This window comes from Botryllus schlosseri, chromosome 7 (genome assembly GCF_051294905.1).
Source record: "Botryllus schlosseri isolate E-star chromosome 7, Bs_hap1, whole genome shotgun sequence".
Lineage (NCBI taxonomy): Eukaryota > Metazoa > Chordata > Ascidiacea > Stolidobranchia > Styelidae > Botryllus > Botryllus schlosseri.
In genome coordinates this window covers 13,700,910-13,721,907 of record NC_137242.1, presented here as the reverse complement: position 1 = coordinate 13,721,907, position 20,998 = coordinate 13,700,910, and the positions used below count along the sequence as shown (strand labels likewise).

At 40.1% G+C, this 20,998-nt stretch overlaps 1 protein-coding gene and 1 long non-coding RNA gene across 5 annotated transcripts; one reads left to right on the top strand and one right to left on the bottom strand.

The window, feature by feature from the left end:
• Nucleotides 1–2,762: 2,762 nt before the first annotated feature.
• LOC145443722 (uncharacterized) lies at nucleotides 2,763–11,450 on the top strand. Of its 2 annotated transcripts, XR_013916517.1 has the most exons (4): nucleotides 2,763–2,898; nucleotides 4,462–4,563; nucleotides 4,756–4,855; nucleotides 9,446–11,450. It is a non-coding gene; the product is annotated as an uncharacterized LOC145443722 (long non-coding RNA). The 2 variants fall into 2 exon arrangements; XR_013916518.1 differs by lacking the exon at nucleotides 9,446–11,450 and having other exon boundaries at nucleotides 4,756–9,035.
• On the bottom strand, nucleotides 7,659–20,435 carry LOC145443715 (proteinase-activated receptor 1-like). Of its 3 annotated transcripts, XM_080321666.1 has the most exons (7): nucleotides 20,095–20,435; nucleotides 19,819–19,947; nucleotides 18,526–18,644; nucleotides 18,123–18,250; nucleotides 11,953–12,051; nucleotides 11,757–11,877; nucleotides 7,659–11,690 (listed from the first exon to the last, which is right to left on the bottom strand). In XM_080321666.1, the coding sequence occupies exons 1-7, from the start codon at nucleotides 20,305–20,307 to the stop codon at nucleotides 11,486–11,488; spliced, it is 1,014 nt and encodes a 337-aa protein (XP_080177792.1). In that variant the 5' UTR covers nucleotides 20,308–20,435; the 3' UTR covers nucleotides 7,659–11,485. The 3 variants fall into 3 exon arrangements, 1 of the variants encoding a protein (XP_080177792.1); XR_013916515.1 differs by lacking the exons at nucleotides 18,123–18,250; nucleotides 18,526–18,644; nucleotides 19,819–19,947; nucleotides 20,095–20,435 and adding exons at nucleotides 16,402–16,458; nucleotides 16,517–16,738; nucleotides 17,212–18,021 and having other exon boundaries at nucleotides 11,663–11,690; nucleotides 11,757–16,344; XR_013916514.1 differs by lacking the exons at nucleotides 18,123–18,250; nucleotides 18,526–18,644; nucleotides 19,819–19,947; nucleotides 20,095–20,435 and adding exons at nucleotides 16,402–16,458; nucleotides 16,517–16,738; nucleotides 16,796–17,193 and having other exon boundaries at nucleotides 11,663–11,690; nucleotides 11,757–16,344.
• Between the last annotated feature and the right edge of the window lie 563 nt (nucleotides 20,436–20,998).

Genomic DNA, 20,998 nt, shown 5'->3' with positions numbered 1-20,998 from the left:
GCAGAAAAAGGCAGTTGTCTCCGCATCCTTGTTAACAGCACCGCAGGCGTGCATTGCTCGTAGAGCAGACGCGGTGCTGTGACTGAGTACCTGGAATAAATATGATATGGTATATCCAAAGCCAACAGATGCATAGGCCTAGGACTACATGAAATGCAATATCATGACGAATATTGATATCTCACTTGAGCAGCAGTGCAAACTCTCATCTTCTCAAGTTTTGTCGGGTGAACGTGTTTTTGAGTAAGTTTTGGTGCCATTTTCAGTTCCTTACCCTCCTGGTAGTTGACTAATTCCTTTACGTAAGATGAAGAAACCTAAATTTCCGAGATGATTGTGATGGCTTAAAAATATTAATATTAGTCCTACCATACCGTTGCGGAAGTTAATGGGATATCCGGTATTGCCAATGCATATTCAGGCAAGTAAATCTCATTGGATAAAAATGAGGTCCGTAAATTTTTTATAAGATGAGGGACATCAGCCACGAAACATAGCTTCGCACCATCAAGATGCGGATGGTCAACCAACGACGATACTTGATTTCTAGTTGGTTAAAACGTTCGCAGTTAGTTGAACTGACAAAGGCGGTCTATACTAATCGTCACCAAACCTTCCTGTTTTGATTTTGGCAGATCGCCACATTGCTTGATTGGATGGCCCCATATCGCTCACGACAGCAGCGACGAACATTCCTCGTCGACCCAACTCTTTGATCAATGTTTTTGTCACTTCCCACAATTGATCGCCAGATACCGAATTTCCCGTGAAATAATAAGCTGTTAAATTCAATACGAATTTTCCTTTAAGATGTGTATTCTTTATAATACGAGTATACTGTCACATATATATATATATATATAAATACTATACCTATTACTTGCTTCCACTTTGTGGCAAGTCCCTTCAGCATGAAGCACAGAGCGTGTGATGCGAATTCTTGTCGTTCGCCTGACCTGAACTCTGGGCTGACGTACCCGACAAATGATTTTAATCCGGGGTCGAATTCCACGCTCTGGGACAGCTGCATTTCATCTAGAGCTAAAATGCAGTTCCTGTCCCAGTCATGCAGGCTGCCTAGTTTTTTGGCAATCCAATCCAAGACTATGTACTGGATTCCAGCAGCAAACTTCAGTGATACCACCCGTTCACAGAGCGTACGATAAGAGGGAAGAGGATAGGAGGATTTTCTCAAGTATTCATATCTGAAGATCATTATTATACTGTTGGAGCTAAAAGACTTAAATAAATCCTGTAGTTATCTACCCGTGTTTTCCAGATGAAAACCTGATTTTCAATGCTGACATAATTGTGTCATCGCTCCATTTGCATCCAGAGGCCTGCCCTTCTCTTTTCAAAACTTGAATCTGATCCTCGTTAAGAAACCTTCCTATCACCTTCTCCACCCGTTCCATCTTTTCGAAGCTTACATTCAACTACCAAAATGATCAGGAATTAGGTGCAATAACGCTATAATCACATTTGGATATCTTGCATGGTTCTCTGTATTTGAAACGTAAAAAAGGCTAATGAATTTCACAAGGATTTCGCATTACCTGCGATTTAAGCCGCGCAATTTCTTCATCTTTCTCCTGACACTGGTCTTGGAGCTGCAATTTGTAACTACAGATTTTATATCGCAGTGGGTGATATGAGCTGTTACTGTGTCTGCACTGAAAGTTATGGAGCTATCGGCAATATTTAATCTTACCAGTTCCAGCTCCTGCCTCAACAGGGTACACTCATCACAAGAAGCCTCTTCGATGATAGTCTAAATGAAGAGATTATTTGTGCAGACGAATGTTGCTTATCGCCAAAACATGTGAAGAAGCAATGTTGGTCTACCAGTGATTCTCCGGTGATTTGTTCTTCACCAGACATATCGACGCCATCATTGCAATCCATTTCTGTGACAGTTGAATTTTATAGGCCAGGAAAATTTCCATCTAACTACTCAATATAATCTCGTACCTTCAGCTGACATTGACCTTTTAAGAATTCGCCGAGTACCTTCCAATTTACGGGGCGGATTCGGTACATCAAATAATGTGGGGACTGCGTTCTGCTTCAATTTTACGCGACCGTCAATGCGCTTTCTTTCGAACTGATCGGCTTCGAAGTGTTTCTAGAGTTTATTGCGTTGACAAAAAGCTATTGAATTTAAATTTCAATTGCAACAGACTTCGCAAAGTCTAGAACTCTGTGTTGGCGTCCATTTATCTCGCCTACAGTTTATTTTCCATCTCCGCCTCCTCTCTTCATTCGCTGGAAAACGGTATACGGCTTTGCGAGATGTGCAATTCGGAGCAGCACAGGAAGGCATTTTGATGTGGTAATCCGGGTAGATCTGAAATAAAAACGAACAGCAGACTACAAATATACACAAATTCACCTTGGTTTTGATGTCCAATATCCCAGTCGACGAGCGTAATCCCATAAATATCACTGCCAATATCACCGAAAAGTAACTGCCGCACTAGCAGGTTCAGGCTGTTGGTTGTGGTCTTCTGAGACCAAAATGGAGGGCGTCCTACGTAACAATGAAATGACGACACAATGACCTCGCACTTCTTGTCCTTCTATATTCTTTGGTGTTACCTGGCTATTATCGGTGCATTCTGCTTTTGACTGTTGACTGAATAAACATCTCTATATTTCTCTATTGCTATCTCTCTCTCTCTCTCTCTCTCTCTCTCTCATTCACGCTTCACATCTCTCGGTAACGGCGCGAACTCAGTCAGGGTCAAAGGGTCAAATTTAAATGGAGCGACAGGTCGCAGTACAGTGACTTTGTGGATGTGAATGAACGTGTAGCTAATCTCATCATAGCGGAAGGAATGGAGAAGATGTTGATTGCGTACGGCATTACGAGAGAACACATTGCTTTAATAATTGAAGGTAATTCGTTCAAGAATATCAACATCCGATATGTTATGATTACCGGTATGTTGTCAAGAGGGTTCTTACAGCGATTACCAGTGAACCCGTCCCTAGGTGAACCCGTCCCGTGAACCCGTCCCTAGGTGAACCCGTCCCTAGGTGAACCCGTCCCTCGGTGAACCCGTCCCTCGATGAACTCGGCATCTCCGGCAACCCTAATATCCCCCTCCTCCAACCCTAATATCCTACCCCCGGCAACCCTAATATCCCACCTCCGGCAACCCTAATATCCCACCTCCCCCAACCCTAATATCCCACCTCCACCAACCCTAATATCCCACCTCCGGCAACCCTAATATCCTAACCCCAACCCTAATATCCTAACCCTAACCCTAATATCCCACCTCCGGCAACCCTAATATCCTAACCCTAACCCCAACCCTAATGGACCCCCTCCGGCAACCCTAATATCCTAACCCTAATATCCCACCTCCGGCAACCCTAATATCCTACCCCAACCTTAATATCCCCCCTCCCCCAACCCTAATATCCCACCTCCGGCAATCCTAACCCTAACTCTAATATCCCACCTCCGGCAACCCTAATATCCTAACCCTAATATCCCACCTCCGGCAACCCTAATATCCCACCTCCGGCAACCCTAATATCCTAACCCTTACCCTAATATCCCCCCTCCCCCAACCCTAATATCCCACCTCCGGCAACCCTAATATCCTAACCCTAACTCTAATATCCCACCTCCGGCAACCCTAAATCCTAACCCTAACCCTAATATCCCACCTCCGGCAACCCTAATATCCCACCTCCACCAACCCTAATATCCCCCCTCCCCCAACCCTAGTATCCTACCCGAGCCCAATGTCCCACTCCCCGAACCCTAATGTCTCCCCCCCCCCCCTACCCTACCCAACCCTAACACCCCACCTCAACCTACAGTTGCAATAACGAGCAGACCACAATCGGCCTGACTGTGTGATCTACGCATGCTCTGACCTCCTTACAAGATCGACAAATCAGTTGATAATAACATTATTAGTTTAATAATTCATATTAATACTTGTTAACACACTTAATTTCAAAATTTCCCGAGGGACGGGTTCACCTAGGGACGGGTTCACCTAGGGACGGGTTCACGGGACGGGTTCACCTAGGGACGGGTTCACTGGCAACCCTTTCAGCAAGCAGCAGTGTGAGAAATATTGGTAGATTGCCTTTTAGATCAACTTGAAGTAGCATCGAAACTGACTTTCAGAATGTCTGTTAATCCTCTAACTTGATGCAATATGGGTTTACAACTAGAATTCTTGACCAAGTTATATAGATCTTGCTTTGCAGTTGACTCACTTGTTTTTCCAATTACATGACATTTTCATTGGTTGAAAACATGACATTTCATTCATGAACCTATTATAATAATTATTGTTAATATTATCCAGTGAAATAAATCTTATTATATTCATATCAAGTTCCCTCTATATAACACATAGAAGTGTGTGTGCAATGTGCATGCTTAGCTCACTACATAGCTGCTTTTATAGTAACACTTTGCCTTTGTAATAGATCAGAGCGGGGTTTCAAATGTTCGTTCCGAGGAGTGTCGAAGCGAAATACTTACTACTCATGACGAAATATTTGGAGTAGAGCTAGAGACAGATGTTAGAGGTTAGTATTATTTAACTATTCTAGAATGAATTTATTAATTGGGATAATCCTGTTTATTTTTGTTGCAATTTTATATATTAAATATTGTTGTGTCAGAACTCTTGCCTTCATATCAACCGGAATGCAATAAATGGATTGTCCTTCAACCAAATCTTCTACATTATTTATATTTATTATTATATTTATTTGTAGGGTAAAGAACCCGCTGCGGTTATACTCCTGATGGAGTTATGAAATGCAGTAACTGAAAAGAGAATCACAACAGGATTTGAGGGCGATAACGCTTTATCAGGTGAGTTGTAGGATTTGCTGCTTGCTTAACCTGGAACTGTGTGAACAATGAACATAGAAGTACCATAACGTCCTGATTTGTCAGATTTGTACTGATTTCTACTCTTGTCCTGATTTTTCGGCAAACATTGTTCGACGTCTTCCGTAACACCTTGGACGTTTTGCATGCCACTCTCGGCACAAGTTCGAACTTAACAGACCGTCACAAAAGTACAGCTAGTTTGAAAAGTTTATGGCTTAACATGCGCGCATTAGGGTGGAGTGAAAAATGAAAATTTTTGAATTTCAAAAAAGGGTCTTGATATGTGGTGCCAAATAGTAAACAAATAAATTCTATCATAGTTTTGGGTTCATACACCCTCTAGTGGTCGTGCAATTTCACCGAACGAGCCCAAAATAGCTAATTTCGCCATATCTTGATCATCACTTACACTAGAAAGTCAATTTTGGGCTTAAAAGATGCAGAAGCAACATGTTTCTATCTCACTTCCATAGAACTTTTAAAAATGAGCAGAAAAAAGTTATAAGCAAATTTCTGATTTTATAGGTAAAATTAAGCACTGAAGCAGTGGGTAGGATGTCAAAAGCGTGTAGTGATTGATCTTGTGAATGAGCAATATACCCTATCAATTAGAACTACTTTTCAAAACTTTCTCAAGCAAATGAAGCCCCCTCCAAGCATAAATAGGGCTCGGGCATCGAATAGAGACTGCTAAAACTGTATTTAAAACAGCGTCTATTGGTAGTGTGGCATCACGATATCGGTAAGTTTATAACAACGGCCCTCATGAGATTTCTTACCAAAATGCTGTCGTAGGGTTTGTATCATATTTGTCATAAAGCTCCTGAAAGAAGGCGCAAAAATTGAAAATGTACTTTCAAAACACAAAATCAATTCTATACTGGAAACAGAAAATTTTTGTAGCAATATCACATGAGTATCAGTGTGCACGAACAATAAAGTCATGTTTAGTATTGAAAGATTTCATCTGCTTTCAAGACTTCAGTTTTTGTCTGATGAGGACATCTCTACGTTTAAAGCCTGAAACATTGAGCAGATGCTTATGTCACCACTGTCACATGTCTTTCCACTGCCTGGTTGTGGCAAGGATAACTGAGCCTTAATGGTGATGATCATAGGTTTCCCAACTCGTGATCAGACAAGGTCTTGATTGCGATGCAGGCGGCTGTTCAATATTTTTGAGGTTTAAGTTGACAATTTGGTGGAAAGATTAAGCCTTGATGTTGATAACTGGAATTTGGAAGAATCTGATGTTGGTGTCAATGTTGCTGCTTTAGGGTTTGGTTTCATTTATGTATCCTCCTTCAAAGTCGTCAATTGGAACCAGATCTGCAATATTTAGAGGCTGGGCCCGCCGTTCATCCAATATGGTTGACTCTCGCATCTTAGATTTCAAAGTACTATGTGGGACAGAGTCGTCCATCGAGAAATCTGAATTGTCTTGTTCAATTCTGCATGGAGGTCTATTTTCCGTCATGGTTTGAAATAAAAATGCACAATTCCATTGTAGATGGTGCTAAAAATTTCCACAATATAGTTTCCGGTGTCACAAAGCTGACTTCTTTGCTACGAAGAAATGCTCATTTTGAACATCCAGAAAATATTTTTCTGGGAATGCTTTGGTGACGAGGAGGGAAACGACCGAAGATTTACAGTTAACAAGATTACAGCTATGCGCAGAACAACCACACCAAACCTTGTCAGATATCGAGGTGGAAAACCTAAGATCATCACCATTAAGGCTCAGTCATCCTTGCCACAACAAGGCAGTGGAAAGACATTAAAACAGGGGTCGCCAACTCAAAATAGGTCGCGGGCCACTTTTCCAAATTCCTGGAGGCCGCGGGCCGCATGACATCAATATCGATATAAAAGTAGGCAACGCAGTTCAACAACCACGTCTGATAACTCTACGTTATTACAACGCTGTGCTTTCTAACATAGGCGACGGTTATAGTCACCACAAAAGAACTAATATTTTATTGAACAAACACAAATACAACAAAAAGTATCATGATCATCAATGTCATTATATTTTGGACTATGAGCTGTACACGATACCTGACAATGACAACACTCTTTAGCCGCTAAAACAGGGGTGGCCAACATTTTTGTAATTCACGGCCGCATTTCGCGTACTCATGTAGCCTGCGGCCGCATACCGGTGGTTAGTCGTGATAAACTAGCTGGGGCCAAATGCCCACGTTATCATGTCCATGTCCATTGCCGGTACACTCCGAACTAATCTATATGCACATATCGGCTTACTATGCGCACCAAATCGTTAGTAGTTATGTTGTAAAGAGCCACAGAGAACCAATCTGTAGTCGCGCGAAGCGCGAAAAATTTTTAATGTTCATGAGTGAATTTCGTCAATAAATATTAGTATAGTTTCACATATTACTATAAAATATTTATCCTTTCTCGGCCAATGTGATCAGATTCCCAGATACAGCTGATGCAGGGGGTATCTGTGAAAACTTAGGGTTGTTATTACAAGTGTCGACAGCCGCATAATTTTCCTTCTACTGCTGCAGATTGGCCACCCATGGATTGAAGAATCAATATTGGGGTTAGCTATACACGGTAGGCCTACTTGCTAGACAACTATCTCCTCGTAAAGCATGGTCTTTTGGAGCGCCCGAAGTCGTTTTGCAGGCGTCTCGGTCTTGGCAGTAGTGGGCCATTGCACGTCAAGGCAATATGCCCATTCGTACCAGCAAATTCTTCATCCACGGAATGATATTACCATGCCGAAGCCGTATCAACTAGTGAGTAATAGTGATAGTGGGCACATAGAATGGCTCACTTTGAAAAACAACAACATTATGTTTCAACTGAAATCAATTTTAGCGTTTCAACATGATTTACTAAGCGTTTTTCTGAATTTTTTTCAAATCAGGTCGCGGGCCGCAAAATAGGACCTCGCGGGCCGCGTGTTGGAGACCCCTGCATTAAAACGTGGTTACTGAAGCATCTACCCATGTTTCAGGATTTAAACGTAAAGATAGCCTCATCAGACAAAAACTGAAGTCTTGAAAGCAGATGAAATCTTTCAATGCTAAACATGATTTTAATGTTTGTGCACACTGATACTCATATGATACTGCTACAAAAATTTTCTGTTTCCAGTATAGAATTGATGTTTGTGTTTTGAATGTGCATTTTCAATTTTTGTGCTTTCATTCAGGAGCTTTGTGACAAATATGATACACACCCTACGACAGCATATGGTAAGAAATCTCATGAGGGCCGTTGTTATAAACTTACCGATATCGTGACGCTGCACTACCAATGGACGCTGTTTTAAATACAGTTTTAGCAGTCTCTATTCGATGCCCGAGCCCTATTTATGCTTGGAGGGGGTTTCATTTGTTTGAGCAAGTTTTTAAAAGTAGTTCTAATTGATAGGGTATGTTGCTCAGTCGTAAGATCAATCAATACACGCTTTTGACATCCTACCCACTGCTTCAGTGCTTAATTTTACCTATAAAATCAGAAATTTGCTTGTAACTTTTTTTCTGTTCATTTTTAAGAGTAAATTCTATGGAAGTGAGATAGAAACATGTTGCTTCTGCATCTTTTAAGCCCAAAACTGACTTTCTAGTGTAAGTGATGATCAAGATATGGCGAAATTAGCTGTTTTGGGCTCGTTCGGTGAAATTGCACGACCACTAGAGGGTGTACGAACCCAAAACTATGATAGAATTTATTTGTTTACTACTTGGCACCACATATCAAGACCCTTTTTTGAAATTCAAAAATTTTCATTTTTCACTCCACCCTAGCGCGCATGTTGAGTTGGTTCTAATTCGGGGGTCTGTTAATTTCCAAGTTGCGCCACAAACATATGTTCCAATTCAGGGTCTGTTGAGCTCAGATGTGTGCCGCCAAAATGTGGCACAATTGTTTTTGGGTGCTGAAAATATGGTAGGCCTATGTTTTGATTGACGCTGTTTATGTTTACGTTATGACGGTGCAATAAACACTCGAACTGAAAAAGGCCTCCAAAAATAAATGTTTATTAAATGCTTTTCAATTACATCATTCTTTTTGATAAGGCTAAATCTAAGTTAGAATGAGCTGGTGCAAATTCGTTTTTGTCCCAAACCATGGAAAATCATTTCTGCTGCTAATGTAATTTTTGGTTTTCCTGACTTCGAGACCATGAGGATGGCTACCATGGATATGGTGCATCATAGAATCAGTGAATGTGAACATAATACTTGTGCCGTTCCAAAAGGAACCTGTATGATGGTATACTGATCAAATCTGAATGGATCATTAAAGGTTAGTAAACTTATGATTATGTGGAAAAAACCCATACATGTCAACGACTAGACAGCATATCGTGACGACAGAATTTGCTATCACTTGTTTCCATGAGTTAAGCTTGTTAAACCATATTGACAAAAACCTATATTGACCTATTCAGCTCTATATTCATTCAATATTCATTATGCAGAAGTCCCATAAAGGCATTTCTACATAATCTATATCTTGTGCTTTCAATTCACACATGGATTATTGGCAATATAATTTTACTTAACATATTTCTTTCAATTCCAGCCCCATTCAGTCCAATTAACGGCCACAAAGCTGAGTCCTCGACATCTCGTACTAGCGCACCATGAAAATGGTGACCTGCAGTCATGGATCGTGGCGAATGGCTTCCGCATAAAGGGATCGTCTCACAATAAAGCGACACCATTTGAGATGGTGCTGGATCTTCTCTATTATGTTTGTGACCCCACATATCCAAAAGTTTTCCAGATACTCTCCATTTTACAGTATGTCCTGATTGAAGACAAAAATTTGGGTTTCAATCAAACAAGCTTCTCTGTTTTATGAGCAGATTTCAGAAATCCCAGTAATGATTTTGATTTCGTTTGCTGACTTGGACAACTATACAATTCTAGTACTAGTCTAGTTGTCTAATTAGAGTGAAAAAAATGTGTAGCTAAAATTCTGATGATACTCTAATTTTGAAAAAAAAAACTAGCTATAATTATAATTCTACTTTAATTCGTGAAGTGCTTCGTCTCTCTCATTCGAATCTAATTTGTGGAAACAACTGAACCTATAATTCTAATTGTACTCTAATTTGCAAAAAATAGTGTAGCTATAGTTCTAATTCTACTCTATAATTTGAAAAAAACTGTTACTATAATTCTGATCCCACTCTAATTTCGAAAAAAAGCTACAAATCTATTTCTACTCTAATTTGGAAAAAGCTGTGTAGCTATAAATTCTGATGCTACGCTAATTTGTGAAATGTTTCTTTGCTCTCAATCGAATCTAATTTAGAAAACAACTACCGTATAGCTATATTTCTAATTCTACTCTAATTTGAAATAAAAACTACCTCTAATTGGATTCTAGTCTAATTCAGAAAATATAGCCTACTGCAGTAATTATTCTGATTCTACTTCAATTTTTCAAATGTTACTTTGCTCTGATTCGAATCTAATTTGTGATAACAACTGTGTCGCTATACCGTAATTATAATTCTACTCCAATTTGGGAAATATTTTTTTGCTCTAATTAGAATCTAATTTGTGATAACAACTGTGTCGCTATGATTCTAATTCTACTCCAATTTGGGAAATATTTTTGCGTTAATTAGAGTCTAATTTGTGAAAACAACTGTGTTGCTATGATTGTAATTCTACTCCTATTTTTGAAATGTTATGTGCTCTAATTAGAATCTAATTTGTAATAACAATTGTGTCGCTATGATTCTAACTCTACTCCAATTTATGAAATGTTTTTTGCACTAATTAGAATCTAATTTGTGATAACAACTGTCTCGCTATGACTTTAATTATACTCCAATTTGGGAAATGTTTTTTGCACTACTTAGAATCTAATTTATGAAAACAACTGTGTTGCTATGATTGTAATTCTACCCCAATTTGTGAAATGTTTCTTTGCTCTAATTTGAATCTAATTTGTGAAAACAACTGTGTTGCTATGATTGTAATTCTACTCCAATTTTTGAAATGTTTTTTGCTCCAATTAGAATCTAATTTGTGATGACAGCTTGTCGCTATAATTCTAATTCTATCCCAATTTGTGAAATGTTTCTTTGCTTTGATTCAAATGTAATTTGTGGTTGCAACTGTGTCGCTATAATTCTAATTCCATACCAATTTGTGAAATGTTTCTTTGCTCTAATTAGAAACTAATTTGTGAAAACAACCGTGTCGCTAGGATTGTAATTGTTTCTTTGCTCTGATTCAAATGTGATTTGTGGTTGCAACTGTGTCGCTATAATTCTATTGCTACACCAATTTGTGAAATGCTTCTTTTCTCTAATTAGAATCTAATTTGCGAAAACAACTGTGTTGCTATAATTCTAATTCTACACCAATTAGTGAAACGTTTCTTTGCTCTAATTAGAATCTAATTTATGACAACTTTGTAGCTGTAGTTCTTATTTCTATTTGGAAAAGCTTAAATTTTTCAATTGTGCAAGCTAGAAATTCACACATTTTCGTCTGCAAATGAATGTTCTGTATTCATCTTTCGTTGCAATAAAATCTTTTTTGAGCCTAAGCTGAGTAAAAATTCATGGATGGCTGGTATTAATTTCGAGCTCTGCGCAAGTCAGCATGAACACACCACCACTAAACACAGGATAGCCAGGCACACATCGGCTCCAGCACGTTGTGTGGCAGTTAAAAAAAAAACCGGATTTGGCGTGTAAATTTGCGTTCCTCTGCACGCATTCGAATTTAGAGTGGATGGAGAGTCGTCGTTTTTGCTGCGAAATACTTTACAGAGCAAACTGGACGAAGCTTTTCCAATAGTACTGCAACAGAAAGAAAAATCCTCCGAAATATATTTCTAGAGTATCGCGATTGAAAATTGTAGTCACCTGGATGTAAAGTTGTAGAAAATTGGATTCAGACATTCAGAAATTCTCAACGAGAAGAAGCGAGCTCCGTCGAAGAAATAGACCATCGTCGTTCTCTTTGATTTTCCAAATCCACGATAGACTGGTTTGAACAGTACAACACGAGTGGTTCATCCTACCCTGTCATGGCCCTCATACATGATAGGCTATATAATACCGATTTCCGGGGTGTAACCAATCAGGAATAATGCGACAACGGCAGCCACCTGTAGGATCGCGCGGCTCTCTTCGGAAACATCATTAGAAGCATCGCTAGCTGCTCGAATCAGAAAGGTATATTTTTGATATGCAAAAATGGTCTGCTATTGTTTATACGATGTGAAGAGTTGACATAACTAGGGATAGCCTTATACACGGATCACATGGCGATGAAGGGCCCACATAAACTACCAAAAGTTAGGTAGGGAATCAGAAATCGATCTCGGTCTGACTCGAACCCACAGTACATTTGTGCAACAGCGGGATTAGCTATGTTGGATGCTATTTCGATCAAACAGTTATATGAAGCCTCGACAATCATCAGATGTATAGGCCTGGTAACATTAAGTTAGACAAATCGTTCATGGATGACTCGAACAGTAAACACTAGTGGCCCATTTAACACATTCAATCACAATAGGCTCAATTCAATACTGACTATAGCCAGGGCCGAAACAGCACTTCGTCAGGCCCCCCCACAACTTTGGTCTTGGGCCCCCCATAGGGTTATAGACCGAACTTCTGGGGGGCTTCGCCCCCCAGACCCCCCTCCCGCGATACACTGCTCACCGCTATTCATCATGTTCATTGGGAGTTTGTTTAGCGAATGAGCTTTGGTCGCCTAAGCGTGCGAAGCGCGGAAAATTTCTAGAATTCATGATTTCATCGGTCAGTATGATCGGGAATTGCATATATTGTTATCAATTTTTATCTTCTCTCTGCTCACGTAATCAGATTTGCCGGTAGAGCTGAGTGAGGCGTGTTTGAAAAGGTGGGACCTGCACTCAGTAATAATAATTAAACATCTTCGGGCGTATACCCGTTGGCAGGAACGAAACAGCACCTCGTCAGGCGCCCAAAAACATGGGTCTTGGGCTCCCATAGGGCGATAAAACGACCCCCCATCACGTTGTTCGCGTTTGTCACGAAATTATCTGTACTGTCTTGTGAGTCAGCGCGGAGCGCGAAAATTTTCGATAATTCATGATATAATCGGTCAATCAGATCGGCGATTGCATATATATTATGCTATCAATTTATTGTCCTCTCTACTCACGTAATTAGATTTACCGGTAGAGCTGAATGAAGTGTATTTAAAACGGGAGGGCCCGTAAATAATGATTAAACATCTTCGGGCGGGCGGACCCGTTGATATGACTTCGTTACATGATGTTATTTCGTGACTTCCAGTCTGCTATATCAAAATATATAGAATCGCCCAAACGTAGGCTTCTAAACTAAGAGACGCACACGATTTCAAATTGGTATTTCTTCACTGGCATAAAATTTTTCCCAGCGGGATGGTATTTGTCTTGTGAGGTTCAGATTGCAAAGACAGGAACATTCGGCGCCAGTCATTTAGGCGCCTATGGACAATTAAACCTATATGTATTTTGTATAGCCTATGTAACGAAGTCTTCGGTCTGCATAAGGGCATAGACCTTTTCGGCCAAGCTTTTCTCGCTGCCGATCGTTCTGGCACACTTCTTGGAGTCGCATGTTATATTACCTAAAACTTGATTGTATGTCTTGGTGGGTCGTGGCGCGGTAATGGCCCTATACCCAATAATATAGATAAACGGTTACTTGAATTCGCGCGCAGCGCGAAAAAATTTTGAATAAATTGCATAAATTTTCAAAAAATACTCTATGATTTATGCTAATTCACGAAATAATTTTGGGCCCCCTTCGAGCTCGATTTTCTGATGACTCGACTTGAGTCAATATGTATATCGACTCGACTTGGACTCGAGTCATTACGTATGACTCGAACCAAGTCATATGACTCGAGACTCAGACGGTCAAGAGCGACGTTTCCATGTAATCTCTAGAGTAGTAAAGTATAACCACCCTATTGGGAGTTCATCTATTCGTACTGGTACTTGAAAATGTAACCAGATAGATACCAGTGTTGGGATCAAGTCACTACCTTCGAGTCACGAGTCATTGCACATTTTGACTCGAGTCAAGTCAAGTCAATCGATTTTCAAAGGTGACTCGAGTTGTGTCAAGGCACTTGATTTTTGGCGGTGCCTCGACTCAAGTCACATTTCAAGTAAAGTTGCCTTTTCGAAGTATGAGGCATGATTACATCATAGCATTTTGCTAGCTGTCTGAAATACAGATTGAGTGGTCATTGATTCTGAACCGATGAACGAATATCAAGTTAAATATGCACGCAAGAAGGCGCTGTATCGCTCGTATATACGCAGAACTGTTAAACCTTGCAAGTAATTGCATATCCCTAGTTACCAGCCAAAATAAAGAATAGAGAAACGAATTGCTAGCTGTCTGAAATACAGATTGCGTGATCATTAGGGCAAGTTTTTTGCACTAAAATCGCGAGAAAGTTTCTCTTAATTTTGACAAAAGTTGCAGTAAAAAGTTGCATTTATAATTTTGGATGAATTAATAGGGTATGAGATATTTGAATACAACCTAGTTTCTGCCGAACTGTCAAGTTTATTACTTTGCCATTTAACGGACATTTAGGCAAGCCAAAAATTCTGGTGAGACCGGGAAAAATTACATTTATCCAGGGACGCAGCAAGAAAATTACGCAATGCGGGAATATTTTCCATAAAAAAGCGAAAGAGCATAGCAATAACCCTCCCTCTAAAAGAAGTCAAATAACACACCCTAAACCCCCTAGGTCTGCAAACTTGACCCAAGGCGTTGCCACACTCTTGGCGACTTCAACAAAATGAATAGCGTGTATAAGGCGACTTAGTGAAAGTGAAATTTTCGGCGGTCTCGCCTGGGCGTTCGCGAAATGGGAAACTATCTCAAATTTAGGCGACATGAACTAATGAGGCGATCAATTTACATACTGTTGGACGCGGTCGTGCTTGGCAGGGGTAGCTGAACTTCTGCTTGCAAGATATTGTGTCATAGATAACATTGAGATGCAGATAAACCATCATATAGCACTTTGTTATGTGAACCAAAGAGAATAGAACCATACTAGAAATAGTTTATAGCATTTTTAAAGCACTCCTTTCCATTTTTCTCATTATTTGATCAAAGCTGCAGTAAAAATTGGTATGAAAACGAGAGAAAAGGTTCAATATAAAATCCCTCCAAACATTATCTAGGAAGCTGTAGAAATCTGTAAAAAAACTTGCACTAGTGATCATTGATTCCGAACCGATGCACGAATATAGAGTTGAATATACCGGCAAGAAGGCGCTGCATCGGCACATAAACGTAGAGTTGTTGAACTACGTAGATAATTGCATAGTCTCAGTTTATATAGTTCACAGTCAAAATAGAGAAACGAATTGATAAGATGCAATACATTGCCCATTTACAAATAGATATGATAAAATTCGAGCATGCGCTAATGGTTGAGGACAACATAAACTATGTTCAAATTCAATAAAACAAGAGGTTTGGTAAAGTTATGAACAGAGAACAGAAATAGACATTTTGCTATTTTATTGCTTTACTACTAGAGTTTACGACAATGTAGCTGTAAGCTTCGATTACTTCGTTCGCGGTCAATTTATTTGTGAGAGAACGATTGAGGCTCAGTGAAACGTTCGACCATTGAATGATTGGTCACTTTCAAGGGTTACACCAGCGTTTCGTGAACCATCCGAACATATGCAAGATACAGTGATTAATATCGACAACGAATACTTGATGACTTCAAATGGACTCCTGAATTTTGCTCAGAGTCACGAGCCAATCCGCATTTCAAGTCAAGTCATTTTAGCAAAGTGACTCGAGTCAAGTCATGACTCTAGCCATCCCAACACTGCCAGATACTAGTGAAAGTGAGAAAAATTAGTATATTATAAATGCGAACCATTCGATATCACCAAACAGTGGGTTATAACAGTGGGTTTAACAAGACTTTATCTGGAAACTGAGCAGTAAACACAATGACTCAGACTTGAGTCATAATACCATGACTCGGGCTCGAACCTCTGCTTGATGACTCAACTTGACTCGAGTCAAAACTAAAAAAGTGACATTGACTTGCGACTCCGAGCCTTGCGAATCGGAGCCTTGTGACTTGGTTACAACCCTGCCATACACATACAGTGAAGAAACAGCCTTGGCACATAATCTCTATAACAAAGCAATAAGAAGTTGTCATAATTGCATGCATACTCACTAGTCGGATGTCGCCCATGGTAGGGAACGTTCCAAGAAATCTCTTTCTTCGTTAGCTGAGAACGCGGGAGTCCGTATTGATGCTTGAATAGAGACAAGCAGTTGTGCCAATTGCGGTCTACATAAGCTGTACGAGTGTACGTGGCTTGAGCGCTTGTTGAAGTTTGAAACTGAATACCGGCAGGGGCATCGGAGCAATGAGTTCGGGGTCTTTGGGAGTGCACGACGGCTGCAATATTGAGGGTAATAAAAGATACAATCTTACTAGGATTATGCGGATAAATACCATAACATCCACATGGAGATCTGCATTGGTTGCTCCGGCATCTCCCAGAGATAGGAGCTGCAGACGCAGACAGTTTAGCTCAATTCATAGCAAAATGTTACAAAATAATTATTACCGGCATTGGCATGGCTGAAGTTCCTATATCCTCTATGGGTAGGGTAGTATCTGACTGCGCGATTGATTCTACATCAATACGGAGCGACTCATCCACAGGCAAGGTGGTGTCCGACTCTGCGAGTGACGCTGATTCACCGCACGGATTGTTTGGGTCTGCGACTGAGGATGATTCATGGCGTGTATTGTCTGGACCTCCATTAGTTGATAGCTTCTATCATAACTGCAACAACAAGATTTAGTTGCATGAACAGAGCTTTCATAGTTAATTAGTTCATACTTCTTGCAGTCTCAACAGACGCCAGACGGTACGTCATTTGCCGGAGGTCTTTATCACGAAGCTTGGTGAAAATATCCGAATCTATGTCATTCTCTAAGATATGAAATAATTTTGAACATAACATGAATTGACAGAGCTTGCATGTATAAATCAGACTTGATGTTTCAGCCAATGTTTTGTAAGCTTATCTGAACTCCCAGCAAAGTGGCGCAACCAATAACAAGACTGTCCGTTAGACATTCATCAAAAGTACACGCTAATAATAACCTAAGCTGCAAAATAACCATTCTAATGGATCACAATTGGCACCAGTATTCAACCAAATCCACACAACAGGTACTGATTATAACTGCACAAGCTGTCTCGATTAGCTAGTTAACAGGGCACATTGCTGAAGCTATATTACTTATAGTTACCTTCCAATTTCTGGATGTGTTGCGATGCAATACCGTTACTCGCCAAGAAAGCTTTAAAACCCGAATGCTGATTCCCTGTCATCGTGATCGAATCACATCGCAAAAGAGCGAGGAGCGGTCGAAAAAGAGGAAGTATAAGAATAGCACTAAAGGTCACTCCCGGTCGTGCCGCTTTAGCACAATATTGTGCTGCCACAAGCGGCAGATTTGGCGATTGCGCTTTATCTCATTTACAGTGTATAGCTATAGGTTGCATTTAAAACTTCACGAATTTGCAATAGTGACGTCACCAATGATTGGCACTGTTATAGGGCTCCTAAAGAATTACGATTGAAAATATAATAATAGTGTGAATATGGCTCCCTTGACGAAAAAGGTTTCCGACCCGTCTTAAACGGACCAAAATTATCTTGGACTAAGACTACATCGTCAAGCAGCATTTACGGTCGGCGGTCATCATCATCAGAACATCCATTCCCTTCCAGTGATATATGAATATAGGTGCTTTAACTGTTGAACCTATATGCCGATTTCTAGTGTTCAAGACAATTCATATAGTGTACGTCGACCATAATAGTGCAAGTCGTCCCAAGGCTCATATTTCATGTTTTTTCGAAAGTATTTTCACAATTACGACACAATAGCTTCAAAAAAATTTGTTTGTTGTAAATGACATTTGTTTATAACACTTTTCAAAACATGTTTTAAACAATTTGTTTTAAAACACCTCTTGTTTTAAATGCAATCTTATAACTATTGTTTTGTCTGATTTCTGATTTTTTTTATCAGCTGGAGGGTCGCCGAATCATGTCACGAACTTGCTGTGACAATAATGTCAACGTTTGAAAATAGTGCATACAAGTGTACGAATATTTGTCTTATGCATAAGCCCTGTACATTGGTAAGTTTACCTAGTTTTCGTTTGCGTCTTTGAACCAACTTCGCTATCATAATAGCAGATAATAGAGGCACCAGCAGAAATGGTGCGTACAACGTTGCCGGGATAACGTAACGAATGTACGCAATATCCCACTTTCGCCTGTAAGGAATTAGGCGTTTGCTTAGGGCTGAATGTACATTTTAGAACATGAGTTATTAGAAAATGCAGCTTTGATCTCATGGTGCTATAAGCCTACTGATGACAAGTAACTAACCTATAGCGCTAGTTGATTACTGCAGGGTGAAGGAGCGCTAGTTCTAGATTTGGATAACTTACTCACATGCCCAAGGCAAATTTCAGGCACATCTCTGCTGCCTGACGTATAACCGCTGTCAGTTTTCGTGATATCGTTACATGTTAGGTAGCCTTCTCACCAATCACTGAGTGTGCGGCAACGCAGAATCTTCTTCCCTGTTGCCAATAGTCCTAGAGAAGCGATTTTGAAACAACCCGCGGTGACGAACGTATTGATCCATATTCCAGCGACTAAAATCTTAAGGCAAAAATACATAAATAAATATAGTGGACGTGGAGTGAGATATAACAGAATTGTTTTCTTTGTGACTTTCGCAAGTAGGCTACTATTACAGCTCAATATTTATATTTCGCAATGTATGATTATAGAATTTAAATATATATACATAACGTAAATGTACTAAAACCCGAAGCTTTTCGAGCTGATACGCTTCAGGGGCAATCGTCAGCAAATACGAAATTTCAAAAACTTGCATCGAACTCCATCGCATACATCCAATTGTGGCTTCATAGAGTCGAATATACAGCATGAAGTACAGGCAAACCACGAGCGCTGCAACTAGTGGCCAATTTTTAGCTGGAGTAAAAATTCCTCCTGCTGACACAAGCACGGTTGGTGGATTTTAATAGATGTCGATTCGAATGCAAACAGATTAGTTGTTTAAACAATACACTTTGTTAGCAGCTCACAGATAACGTAAGTGTGCTGTAGGACCGTGAAATAGGACGCACAATGGACCAGTGCGTCACACAAGACTTAGCCTATATGTAGAGCACAGATTGGAAGATGCCGAAACGACCAACCACTGCCGTTTAATCTGACATCCCCCTCCGCCTAGTGCCCGACGAAACAAACGTCGATCTTGTTTGTTCTGATGTCTTTCTTTTTACGCTTATTTGCTCGCGATTACCCTTCGCTTCCTTGTTTGTTTATTCTATTCACATCTAGTGGCGCTTTTAACAACTTGGGTCATTCGCGCCCAGCAGGGAAATTTCATTTACATCAATGTCTTTGCGGTCTTTTTCTGGTCATTTGCTGCCATCATTCCCGAGTTCAGCTCTCCCTTCCTCCGGGCTACTCAAGGCGCTGTGTATACAGCGGGCTCGGAGATGAGGAGCCCAGATAAACCTCCGACACATCGAAACATGGCAGAGCCGAGACTCGAACCAGCAACCTTGAATTCGTCCTTAATTGTATCTATCTCTGGACCTTTTTTCATAAAGACGCCGTAAGTGTTTTATAACGTATACCTCAATATTCTGGTAACTCCATCGTTTGTGCTAAAATAGTAAAACCCATGGCAAACAGATTCAAAGTCAATCCCCAGCAAATATCTGACGAATTCTAATTTTTCATATGGATCATGCATGTCTGTTTGTATTGCACTGACAAATACATGGTCGCGACTTACCAAAGCACGTTTGAATGTAAACTTTCCGAAGGAATGAGGCTTAGTAACCGCAAGCACTCTCAAAATCACGAAACTAAGTATGTGCTGCAACGTTGCCACGGAGGACCAGTGATCTACAGTGAGCGACGTCTACAAATAATAATCGATCGTTGAGCAAATCGGTGTTTTGTACTAATGGGCAGACACATCTTGTTAGTGTAATCTGCATATAATTGCGATCAGCTCGCTGAAACTCAATCTGCGGGATCTGCGTTGTATTCTTTCGTATTTTCTTACCTTGCATACAAACAAGGGAAGCTCATATTCCCGATTCCGTCTAATTGGCGATCTGTAGTATATGAAGGGACTGACCACGGCCGATAAAAAATCAGAAATGCAGAGGCTCATCAGCACGACGTTGAAAGGCTTTCTACAGGAAGACAAAGATGTTAATTCAAATATGAACTGAATTCTTACAGCTAACTGATCGTGAGATTTAGTGTTAGTCATACTCTAATCGAGCGGTTCTCAGCCGGGGGTCCGCGAAGCATTTTCAGGGGGTCCGCGAAACCTCCAAATTTGCAAAATAGTTGATAACCGAATTTTTATATCTTTAAATAAGAGAAATCACGAGACAGTTTCGCTTCATAACTGTTATAACTTTATAACTTGGATAAACGGAATGGCAGTTTGAGATGAAATATTATACTGTGCAAACTCATTTTGATTTCCAAATTTCCAATAGCCTACTGATTCAAACTTATTGCTGTTTAGAGATGTTTTGTTGGTGCTCTGGAAAAAAATATTTGCAAAAATCCATTTTCTCATGTGATATGCATAACCGCTATTCCTGAATAACTTCAAGATAAGCTGCTAGATAGAAATGACTATATGCGGGACGTTATATGTTCACTAATAATCTGTTTCTCAATTTTGATGTCCTGTGTTGCGATCATAGCCAGAGGTGTCGTCGGAAGTGTTGCGCGATATTATTACGTTCGCCAGTCGCCACCACCATTTCTACATAAATAGTTGGCTATGATGTTATTTTCAAGAATTGTCATTTTGTTGCTGTTTACAACTAGCCTACAGTTGATATTTGCACAGTACAGATGACGGTTGCACGATGATGGAGCTAAAATTGAACTAAACCTTTAAGGGCCCACGGAACTCCGTGACGGTCCCAAAGTGGTCCGCGAAA